General features: G+C 35.5%; 1 protein-coding gene and 1 pseudogene across 3 annotated transcripts in view; both read right to left on the bottom strand.

The window, feature by feature from the left end:
* The window catches only part of LOC109675594 (cytochrome P450 2C21-like), a 39,792-nt gene extending 31,824 nt beyond the window's left edge, over positions 1-7,968 (bottom strand). For all 3 annotated transcript variants that reach the window (XM_020152270.2, XM_074078696.1, XM_074078697.1), the window contains exons 1-3: positions 7,760-7,968; positions 5,491-5,653; positions 3,083-3,232 (exon numbers count right to left, since the gene is read on the bottom strand). In XM_020152270.2, coding sequence (XP_020007859.1) covers positions 3,083-3,232; positions 5,491-5,653; positions 7,760-7,927 — 481 coding nt within the window. In that variant the 5' untranslated portion in view covers positions 7,928-7,968. The remainder of the gene's footprint in view (positions 1-3,082; positions 3,233-5,490; positions 5,654-7,759) is intronic.
* A 1,714-nt stretch (positions 7,969-9,682) lies between these two features.
* On the bottom strand, positions 9,683-10,933 carry LOC109675593 (prostaglandin-E(2) 9-reductase-like; annotated as a pseudogene).
* Positions 10,934-12,594: the final 1,661 nt, after the last annotated feature.

Genomic DNA, 12,594 nt, shown 5'->3' with positions numbered 1-12,594 from the left:
AGGTTTCCTATGTGAAGTAAAGGGCTTGAATCTATTTTTGGAAGTTTGACTGCTGGCATCTTTTAAACCTCACCATTTATTCTTTCCCTTCCACCCAGATGTGGACAAGTGGATTAAAAAGCCCAAGTGCTAAGCTAGGAGTGGTGGCTCACTCCTGTAATTGTATCTAGTCATGAGACAGTGATCAGGAGGCTCCAACTTCAAGGACTGGATGGGTAAAAAGTTCACATGACCTCATCTCTGCCACCTGTGGTGGTGTGCACCTGTTATTCCAAATACTCGGGAAATGTAAATAGAAGGATCCTGATCCAGGCTGCCCCAGGCATAAATGCAAGATCCTATTCAAAAGACACCTTAAAAAAGGCTAGGGTCATGGCTCAAGTGCTAAAACACCTGCTTAACAAGTGCAAGTCCCTGAGATCAAACCCCAGTACCACCAAAAATAAATTTAAATTTAAAAAAACCACAAGTGCTCCTTTCTTCACCACAAGCAGGAAGTTTACTCCATGAAATCCTCATCTGCACAAAGAACCTTCATCCTGGCCCCACCTTCCTTATCATCAAAAAACCTCAAGCCAGTAGTGCTGCTCTGCTCTCTCACCCAATTTTTAGACTTGCTTGGGAGTCAGCCTGTTATCCAGAAAACATCACTGTGTGAGTTAGAACTCTTCCTATCTTATTGGTTTGTGTGGAATCATCAGTCTCAACTTCTGCACCCTGTTTCTGAGCAGTAACCATCACTTCACTGTAACTCCAGAAGGAAACAATTAGCTAAATCAAAAAGTTTCATTTACAAGGAAACAGTTTCATTCATGAAAGAAACTACCAACAGTTGGCTACAGAGTGATAATATGAGTATAGGCAACTGTGTAAGGACTTCACAGCAAAGGGGAATGAAGCAGAGTGCCATGAAAATAGGTTGGTAAACTGAGAGAAGGTCATAGCCACTATGGGAAAGTTGAGTTGGGTTACAGTAAGGTCTACTTACTTGCACCTACCTGTCCAAATTATAGGTGCTAATTGAATTTTCATGTTAAAATAAAGAAGATATTGATCCAAAATATTTAAGAATTTTTAGTGATAAAGTAAATCAACTCCACCAGAGAAACGATTATAATAAGAAAAGAAGCTGATACAGAAATTAGGGAAAAGACAAGTTTGAGCATTTTAAAGTATGGCAAATGTCTATAAATATCCAATGAAATTCTACTTAGAATGTCCTTGTGCTCTTTCTTGTTCACCATCCAAATGTATTAGGTTAGATTAATGGACCTGAATGTATTTTGTGATTGAAGCTACAACATACCAAAGAATAAAACACAGAAAATCACATTACTGAAAACAGTTTGGAGAATGTTAACTTTTATGTATTGTGAACTATCGCTCCAAGAAGCATTCAAATGAACATTTCTACCATCAGGTTTGGGATGTAGAAGACCTTTAATTAAAAGCCTCCATGATCATAGCAGTCTTATTAAAAAGTCTTCTATTTTGCATGGTAAAATTTCTTCCTTTTCCTTTGACACTAGAAACAATTTTGCTGCCACCTCTTGTAAATGCTGTACTTAAGATTACTTTTTTTAAAAATAAAATAATGAATAGAATCACATTTTTGAACTATGATTCAAAATATTTTCCCTTAAGAAACATTAAGCTGTTTCCTTGTTTTAAAATATTTATACATAAATTAAGTTTACAAAATCACTTCCATATAATATGTGTTAATCTTCTGTCATTGCTTTACCAATTTTATCCTAAGAAAGTAGCCTGAGATCTGCAATCATTTGTATGGATTTCATTTTTATATTAATGGCATCAAAGATTAGAAAAAAAAATCTGACTAAGGGTGGAAGAATGATTATATAAAATTTGACATCAAAAATAATGGAACAAAGTACTATTCTATTAATAATGTTCTTGACAAACTTTCAAATGTCAAATACATTTTGATAATCAATCAATAAGGTATATTTAAAATAAGTTTAATGTATATTTAAAATAATATACACAGAATATAAATCATGTTCTTGGCCCTTATCTGCCAAATCTCTGAATCATTTTTAAGTAATATGGATTGTCCACATAATGTTCCTTAACATCCTTGCTCCATCTTTACAAAGTTAGTCTAAGGATGAAACCAGATTATGCAGATATTTTTAATAATTGAATTTTATTTTAGTAGCAGCAAAGAAAATGGAAATACCATGTGTGGACAATTGAATAATATTGGCTAAAAAACATAAAACAATTCACCATAGAAATAAAATAATGTTAACAATTTTCCTTAAAATGTTTAAATATTGGTGTTCTAAACCTACATGTATTTTGTGATCCTGAAATTACACCTTCCTGCATGGTCTCCTGCCCAATCTATCTCCTACCCTAACCTGCAGTCTACACGTGCATATACACATCTATGCATTTTGAGATTTGTGCTTGGGAGCTCCTTGACTTCACATCCACAGTCTTCTATATGAGATAAATTTCACCCTACATATTGGAAGAATTTGGTGGCCCCCTTTATTGATTTTCAAGAATTTGTTTTCCAAGTTGATTTGGCCAAGACTATTGGCTAAATACCAACATCCATGGCCTTCTTCCTGTATATATCTCTAATGGCATTTGCTGGCTTCTCTAGAAATTAGGTGTTCCCTTGTTACTAAGAATGTGAGAGAAATTTTTTCTTGGAGAGTTTTTTTTATTGTTGTGCTGAGTGGGCGTACTTTGTAGAAGTAACAAAGTTTCTTACAATATATCAAATATATCATACTTAAATTCACCCCCTCCAGAGAGAAATTTTCTGTGTCACTTCTTTCCTTGGTCTTTTCTCCTTCTACTATCACACAAAGAGGGTGACTCATCCCTTAGAAGATATTGATAGCCAAATTATGAAGACATCAAATGCCTGTCAATCTGATTTCCTAAAAAGAATGTTATGCCAACCACTTCACTTCTTATTGCTATTATGGGAGCAAAAAGTAATCTGCTGTACTTGAGATTCCATAGCCTTTTTAAAAAATCCATTTTAATGGCATTTAGTATACCCTAAATATTGTTGCTAATTATGTAAGTAAATAAATACCATTGGTTTTTTTTAAGGCTTCCACCAGACACAAAGTTTCCTCTTGAATTCGGTCTTCTATAGTTTTCTTCCCCATCCCCATATTTCGCAAAGTCATGAGGGAGAAACGTCGGATTTGCTTCCATCTTTCTCCATTGCTGAAAATAATACCTATAATGACAAAAAAAATGAATATCCTTCATTGTCATGATTTACAGCTGAGCACACACATCTCAAGAACTGATCCTGACACTTCAGCAGGGATATAAAAATATAATTGTGTCAGCTTCAGGATTCCACTGAACCCACCTCACCTTCCACCTCTCTTAACCCAATCTAGTATTTTACTACTGAGACTCTTGACTGCATATATTACAAAGCTCCTTTTCACCAATTAGCTCCTTAAACCTCAGAGTAATTCCATGAACCAAGTGGCATCCACCTCTATTTTACTGACAAGAATGTTAAATATCATCCTTGGAAAGAGGATCTTCAAATGATCCTCATTTGGAAGCAATGCTAGCTTTATGATCATACAGCTAATATCCTGGTAAGTCTAAGTCATGATTCAATTTTCTGATTATATTTGAGTTTTAAACTAATCGTCAGGAGGAGGCAATTCTCAAGAGCAAAGTGCTCACTTACTGTGTGCAGGGCCCTGAGTTGTTCAACACCCAGCACTGAGAGAGCATGAGAGAGAGAGAGAGAAAATTCAAAGGAATCTTGGGACAATATACTCCTCAAAGCATATAGATATTGAAAGATAGCGCATTACATTTTTAACACCCTGCCCTATTTGTTTTAACACTTTCAAAAAATATCACCTTCACACCAAGGAAGATCAACATTAGATTTCCAAGGGCAAGACAAAACCTGGGGGAAAATAAGTTCATAGGAAACTGTCCAGGATGCATCTTAGAGAAAAATGTGGAGAATAAAAGGAACCCTTATGTCCACATTCCAGAACCCAGTGATCCACCAGAAGATTGGCAACTTAAAGCCAGTTACAAAAATAAACAGTTCAAATACAAATGGTCCTCAACTTAAATGGTGTTTCAGCTTCTGATTTTCTTTTTACTTTGCAATAGTGCAAAATGGTCCTATATATTCAATTCAATACAATTCAATACAAATTTTGAATTTTCATCCTTTCCCAGGTTGGCATGTAGTACAATATTCTTTCTTAATCCTAGGCAGTTCCAGTGAGTCAAGGCTCCAGTCAGTCATGCAATCATAAAGTAATCAACATTCTGCAATGCACCATTTTGGAAGGCTATGATGTTAGGGAGGCTAAGTGTATTAAATACATTTTCATGTTAGAATATTTTCAACTTAGATATTTTTATAGGGATGTAATCACATTGTAAATTGAGGAGAATCTGCACTTAATTTTGAAAATCTTTTCTAATATTAATCCAGTGTATAATTACTGTGTTTCTTCATGATCTTCTTTTCAGAGCACAGCTGTGCTTTATGCTTTACATTCTATTGGTTCAAATATTTATTTCTTAGGTGCTTTTAAATGAATAGGTATTGAAGTTAGCAACTCTGGAAATATTCCAAACATATATTGGTTCCCATACTATACACACTTCTTAAATAGTCTCTTGGATCGATGCTTCAGGCCACTAAGCAAAATATTCTGTGAATTTTCCCCTTGTTCTCTTAGTCTCTTCCTCATTATCTTAAAAAGATGTAATTTTTAAATGAATGACTTTTTTTTAGTGGTTCTGGGGTTTGAAATCAGAGCCTCTTGCTTTCTAGGCATCTGCACTACAACTTGAGCCATGATCCCACTCTTCCATGTATTATTTTTCAGTTAGTGTCTCATGATTTCACCCTGGGCTGGTCTGAGATCGCAATTCTCCTACCTATGCTTCCTGTGTCCCTGGGATGACAGTGTGCACCAACACACTTATTGAGAGAGATAGGTTTCATAACTGCTTCCTGAGTAGCTTGGGTTACAGGAGTAGGTTATCCTTCCATTCCCTCTAAAAAGAGTGTCTTAATCACAAGTTCACAGTATAGTAGTGCCTCCATGGTTTACTGTCATTAAATCTAATATTTAATGGGGACAGGGACATTCGTAGATTTTAAATTTAATTTAATGACGTAAAAAATGTATTCATTAGTGATTACTAGAGATTAGATGGATAATGGATGGTAAAGAAAGTGAGGATACATTTCATCAGTGCACACTGTACGTATGCATAGAAATACCATATAGAAGTTCATTAGTATGTACAACACTTGTTAGTAAAAATGTAACACAATTTTAAAAATGTATTATTGGGCTTAGCTTGGAATTGTAGAAAGTATGTTACAACTACATCTCTAAATGGTCTAATTTCTCTCTTTTTTTTTTTTTGCATAGTTGAAATCTTTGAAATTTATAAATCCATGGACATTCCCCTAAAAAAGAAGCATACCTAATCCTTGTAAGACTTTCTCAATCAATGGGAAACTCCCTCTGCCAGAAAACTCCTCTGCCCGGTCAATCAGGGCTTCCTTGACTGCTTCATATCCATGCAACACCACAGTGGGCTTCATGCCAAAATACAGAGTGAACACAGGGCCATACTCTTGTGCTAGCTGGAAAATGAGCAAGAAATGCAAGAAAAGTGAGGATTTCAAAACCAAAATGTTGATAAGTGAAGAAAAAAGTGATTTAATCTTACTGGAGAGACATTTTTATATTCATCTAGCCATTATAAAAGATTTCAACTTATAGAAACAACAATTTAATAAGAAAATACATAAAAAGAGTGATTATCATATTATCTTATATATAATTATATTAATTTATAATTATATTTCTTATAATATTGAAATTACTATTATTCTTATGCAGGTCCTTCTATGTGATAGAGACTACATTGTGCAATTAACCATATTAATGTACTAGCATTTCCTATTGAATCTATAATCACTTCAGGAAGGAAACTGCTTATTCTTACAATAAATGATGTCTTTCTCTGCCTGTTTAAGGGAAATCCCTCCCACTTACCCTATGTGTAGAATAACAATCATCCCTCTTTATCCTTCTCCATATAATCCTTTTAGCACCAACAACCTCTAAGTTTTAATAATACATTAGAACATGGCAAGCTGAACATAGTATATGTCTGCTCTTCAAACTGCAAGTTCTATCATGCTACCATGTTTAATTTTCATTGAATATTAAAATCCCCTATAAGCACCTAATATAGTGCTTAATGTAAAATAGGCATTTAATTATTGTTGAATGCATGATATACTCAAGTAAATTGTGAAAAAACATTATTATTTACATCTTAAGAAATCTATATTAAAGTTTGGAGAAATTGACAACATGTACAAAACTGTGGATTAGCAAATGGGTAAGCTGAGATGCTGGTACCATCTTCTTTACCTAGAACTCAAAGCACAGCTTCCATGGGCAGTGCTCTGGCAATCAGCTATGTCAGGGAAAAGGCAGATTTTGATCATTCCTAAGGTTTCAGAGAGCTACTGCTGTGTAAATACACTGGAGTATAGAATCATTCATTTAGCAAATATAACTGCCAAATCTCTGAAGCATTATTATGTCTTTGACTGCAATCAATGTGTGTTCTAGAAATATTTACCATTGAAAATCAGGAAGTCAATGGCCTTTTTAAAAACTGAAAACAGTTTTATTTCTATTAGAGTTCATCAAAGAATAAGTATTGTACTAAAAAAGGAACCTATTTCACAATGTAGATAGAGAATTTCTGATTTGACAATTTCAACAATGATCAATCTCATGGGTCTTGTTTCCTTATATTTCTCTATAAAACAGAAACATATGGAATGGGTTTGCTAGAAAAAAAATACCTTAAAAAAACCTCATTTTTCATATGGGCCTGAAAATGCCTGATAGGAAAAAAAATAAAGGACTAAACTTGGCATCTCTGCCTTCATTTTTTAATGTTACTTTGTCTTAAACTGTGAGTGAGATTTCTGTTCAACTCTTCATGTAGGCATTTTGAAGATAGCTGAGGTGTTTTCAAGATTTATAGATACACTTAAACTTCCTATTTCAAATCCTCTGGAATAAGACTTATATGTCTTCAGTCATTGCCCTACACCTTCCAAGAACAATGTAGCCTTGCAGACATGATGAAGATGGCCTCTGAACAGGAACAAATATCTCATGGGAACCAAACCACCCCCATTTGGTGATACAGGACTGATAGACAAGACATCTTGTAAAGCAAATGGAGATTACACTTGTTCAGCAGCAACTTTCTTAAAAGCAAATGGAGACAATATCGTTGACACCACATGAAGATTTCCCCCAGCTACCAAGTATCAAAAAGATCTGTGCTATGCAAACCTTTCAGTTGTTATCATTTTACTTTCCCTTGTATATAACCTCAACACAGTTACTTTTACCTCAAAGACAGCACTTAGACTGTCCTTCACAATGAAATTAAAATGTCTTTTCTGTTTTATTGAGTTTACCTGTTTTCCTTTTGGGATGGGTAGATGAATCTAATCAGTTGGGACACCTATATCTGGGTTTCTGATCTCAAACTCTAGTAACATTAACATTCTAAAATCACTTTTGGTGGCCAATGGACACTTCCCATTAAAGCCATCTCTTTAAAACGTATTATATGGCCCATACACTACTGAGCTTTAAGGCTGTGTTATACATTCATTGCAAACAACTGAAAGAAAATTAGTCATACTTACTGTGCTTAAGGATTTTTTTATATCCTTATTATATAACTGTAGAATATTTCCAACAATTGGGAAAGGAGTTGGACCAGGTGGGAGCTTCCCTTTTACATAGCTTTTGTTCCACAGAGAAAGAAGAATCAAACAAGAAAGACAAATCACCAGGAAGATGAAGAGATCCATTGATACACTTTGTGTAAGTGCAATTGAAAACTCTGACTCCAGGGATTCTATAAATATTGTGCACTATGATCACCAAACAGTACAAAGTCTTCTTGGAACTTTGGGTAAACAGAGTTTGCACAAAGATACCCTTTAACTTAATGATAGAAATTAAAACAAATATACATTTCCTACTGATAAGTTCCAATTTGCCTGTCATTCAAACTAAAACAACTCCCTAATTCAGAGATGGTATGGCTATACTTCAACAATAAAGTTGAAAACAATCAAAAATTCAAAGAACTAGTTACAGTTCATGAACTTGAAAAACTCCTTAGAATGATTATTCCTTCTATCAAAATTCATCATCATATAAATGAAAAAAGGAGTATTCTCTTAGTGCCTTTTTCCAGAAGATGCTGGAGGAAAGTCCAGGACAGAGGAATTAGGGGATAGGAAGCCAGTCTTTTTTTTACAGAAATTGGAAATACCCCAATGCCTGAGACCTGAGTGGGTATTCTGCATGAGCCTGACTAAGAGCAGCGGGGAATGAGAAATAAGATACACACAGACATATAAACATAAAACAGAAAATCTGGGGATGGCAGAGCTGCACGTTCCTGATGGGAAATGTGAGTGGCTACCTGAGCCAGAGTGTTCATTTTTCCTGAGGAAAAGACTCAGGTAAAAATCAAGCTTTAACAATTCTTGATGCAAGGTAAAAGGAATGAGGTTTGGTGGGCTAACTTTCCTAAGGATCATGAAGCTTAATTACAACACATCAGTTCTGGAATCATCAAGGCATGTAGGACACCTTATCTAAGGTATTGATTAATCTGGCATCAGGGAGTCTCCTAACAGTTCTGGTACTTTATCTAGTTTTGTATCAGGGGGCTGGTATGCAGACACAGCAGGTTGTATTCTTCAAGGAGATGTGAGAACAAAGGTCAAGGCACCAGGTACTGGAAAAATATGGTAGGAGAGGCTGTGCAAACTCATACCATGGAGAGGCTGTGCAAACTTCATTATATCCCAGGCCAGAGTTCATGCCTGGTCTCCAACATCCCAATTCTCTTGCAGAGTACTCCTCCAACAGGTTCAAGTAATAGTAATCACTTTTAAAAGCCTGAAGGATTTATAAAAATAACTCTCAAAGGCCTGAATAGGTAATATACAATGTCCTAGAATCTACCCACCTCAAAAAAAAAAACTTTTCTTAAAATTGTTCAAAAGGAAAGCCCCTTCCCTTCACATCCTCTGTCCCCTACCTTGCATATATATACCTAATAAGGGTCATGTAGTCACAACCTGTGTTTTCTGTTCACATGGAGAGAGAATGTCCTCAAGGCTCAGCTTTACACATATAGACAGTGTCTAAAAACTTACAGAAATGAATAATCCTCCCATTATTCATTTGCCCCTTCCAGCCTGTCCAAACTTCCAGTAATTACTGTTTTACCTTCAGTTCAACTTTTTTGTTGTTATATGCTTCCATGTATGAGGGAAAAAATGTAGCCATAGTATACCAATCTGTCTTACTTCTCTCAATCCAATTTCATCCATTTTGCTTCAAATGAGAGAATTTCATTCTTATTTGTGGAGGAATATTATACCATTTTGGATTTTAATCACATTTTCTTTTTTGGCTCATCTTTGATTGGCAAAAAGGTTGATTCCAACTCTTAGCTAGTATGAATATTGTGGGAGGGAAAGCATCTTTCTTATATGTTGATTCCATTTCCTTTGGATATATAACAGAATTGAGTTCACTGGATCATATGATAGATCTATTTTTGGGGGGGGGAAGCCAACTTTATGTTTTTTTCAAAAAGTTATGCAAATTTAACTCCATATCTTCAAGATTTGATGGATTTAGGTGCATCAGTTGCTAAATAGCAAGCGGTGAACTAAAAGAATGTATCTAATCAGAAGCATCTGAAATGTCCCTTACACCACTCCTCACATACAGGGAGTGCTGCTGGAAATCACAGCAAAGTCCTGCATGTTAACTCTCATCAGAAAATGGATAGTTAGGGTGTCCAGCAATGAACTCAGCAGGAGCATGGCGAAAATCTCTGTTCAGGTCATCTAGAACTTTCATGTCCTCTAATGGTAACTGGAATTCAAAAGCCTGTTCTCTTATCTCCTTTTCTTTGTAACTCTGGGCCAAGGTCACAATCCCACATTGCAGATGATAGTGAAGGGCAATCTGGGCAGGACTTCAATTATGTTTTTTTGCCATGGCACAAAGAACTGGATCATCCAAGAGAATAGGGGCGTTTGAGTCCACCCATCTTTTAGGTCGTTGAGTTCCCATAGCACTATAGGCAACCAGCACAATGTCTTTTGACTTGCAGAAATCCAGCAGTTTTTTCCAATTGAGATAAACATGACATTTGACTTGGTTGCACACAGGCTTTTACTTGAGTCCTGGCTTATTCAGGATCATCTCCAGCTGCCTGCAGTTAAAGTTGGACACCCCAATGGACTTGGCCAGTCCTGCATCCTTACACTTCTCCATGGCCTCCCATGTGGCACAGAGATCCACTTTGTCAAATATTGACTTTCCATGTTCATCTGTTGGAAAAAGCTCCTCTCCAGGATTCATTGACACAAGGTAATGAATAAGATAAAGGTCAACATAGTCCAAATTAAGTTTTTCTAGCGATCTTTCCAAGTTTTGTTGGATGAGGTCTGGATGGTGGAAAGTGCACCAAAGCTTTGAGGTGAGGAAGATGTCATCTCTCTTCAGAGTGCCATCTTCAATCTTACTTTGAATGGCCAGTCCTACTTCTTCTTCTACTTGGTATGAATAAGCAGTAGCAATATGCCGGGACCCGGCATCTATAGCTAGTTTTACCGCCTCCATTGTCTTACTCTTAGGAAACTCTTCAGGTGTATAGGTGCCAAAGCCCAGAACAGGAATAAAGTGACTATCATTTAGTTTCACACACTGGTGTTCTGTACTCATTGCTGGTCAGTTCTCTGCCCAAGTAAATTCTGTTTCTTATGTTGCCTGCACAGGGCAGTTAAAAATTGCAAGTCTATAGATCTATTTTTTAGGGAACCTACACTGTTCTCCATAATGGCTGTATGAGTTTACATTCCCAGTAATGGTGTATGAATGCCCTTTTTAATCCATATCCTACCCACCAATTTGAGAAAATCCAACAGCAAAACAAAAATCTAGTTTAAGAATCAAAAAATTAACTCCTGGTGAAGTTAACATTAAAAAAAATGGAAAAAAGTTAAAATAACAATAATAATCTCAGATAAATTAACTTCATTTAAAGAATAAGGTATTTGTAAGAAAAAATTTCCTGGCAATTACAAATATGCTTGCAAAAATAATTTTAATAAATGGATATGCTCAGTACTACAATAGATTTAGCTTCAGTTAACTATATGTATCAGAAATAGCAAAACAAAGTTTTCCTAAAAATAGAATATAAAATCAGATTGATGAAAACTATGAGAAAAATTAAGGAGCATGAACAGTAGTTCTAGAAATTTCAGTGAATTTGTAATAAAACTTTCAATGCCATAAATATAATTATCCAGACATGGTGGCTCACAGCTATAATCTCACCTACTTGGGAGGCACAGGTAAGACAATCCTGCTCTGAGACTGGCTTTGGGCAAAAAGTGTGAAGTGCTATCTGAAAAATAACTAAAGCACAAAGGCTGGGTATGTGGTTCAAGAGGTAGAGGACCACACAAGCTCAAGACCCTGAATTCAATTCCTAGTACCACCAAAATAATAATAATAATTGAACATAAAATCAAGGAAAGGGGATTAAATGAACAGATGAAAAGATTGTCTCTCATCCTGCAGGCTGTCTCCTCATTCCGGTAGTTGTTTCCTTTGATGTGAAGAAACTTTTTAATTTGATGCCGTCATATTAAGCAATTCTTGTTCTTATTTCCTGGTTAATCAGAGTCCTATTAGGAAAACAATTGCCTGTGACTATGTCTTCAAGAGATTTCTCTGTGTTTTCCTGAATTAGTTAAAAAGTTTCATGTCTTATATTAGTATCTTTGATTCATTTTGGGTTGGTTTTGTACAAGGTAAGAGATAGATGTCTAGTTTTAGCTTTTATCTGTACCAACAATTAACAGGCTAAAAAAGTAATCAGAAAAACAATTTCATTCACAGTAGCCTCCCAAAAAAAGAATATTCCAGAATATACCTGACTAAAGAGGTGGAAGATCTCTACAATGAAAACTAAACCTTGGAAGAAAGAAATTGAAGAAGACACCAGAAGATGGAAAGCCCTCCATGTTCATGGATTAGCAGGTTTACTATTGTGAAAATGACTATACTACCTAAAGCAGTCTACATATTTGATGAAACCCCAATCAAAACAGAAAAAAATCAATCCTAAAATTCATATGGAAACACAAAATCTCCAAATAGCCAAAATAATCTTGATCAAGAAGAACAAAGTTAGAGGTATCTCAACACCAAGCAAAAACTGTATTACAGAGCCATAGTAACAAAAATAGCATGATACTGGCACATAAACAGGCATGAAGACCAATGGAACTGAATAGAAGACCCAGAAATAAATCTGCATAGTTACAGTCATTGATTTCTGATAAAGGAGCCCAAAGTACACATAGGAGAAAGTACAGTTTAATCAGCATTGATGTGGGAAAAGCTGGTTATCTACGAAACAAATGCTGTG

The sequence above is a fragment of the Castor canadensis genome, chromosome 7 (assembly GCF_047511655.1).
Source record: "Castor canadensis chromosome 7, mCasCan1.hap1v2, whole genome shotgun sequence".
NCBI lineage: Eukaryota > Metazoa > Chordata > Mammalia > Rodentia > Castoridae > Castor > Castor canadensis.
The sequence above is the reverse complement of the archived record's forward strand: the minus strand, read 5'-3'. Positions and strand labels throughout refer to the sequence as shown.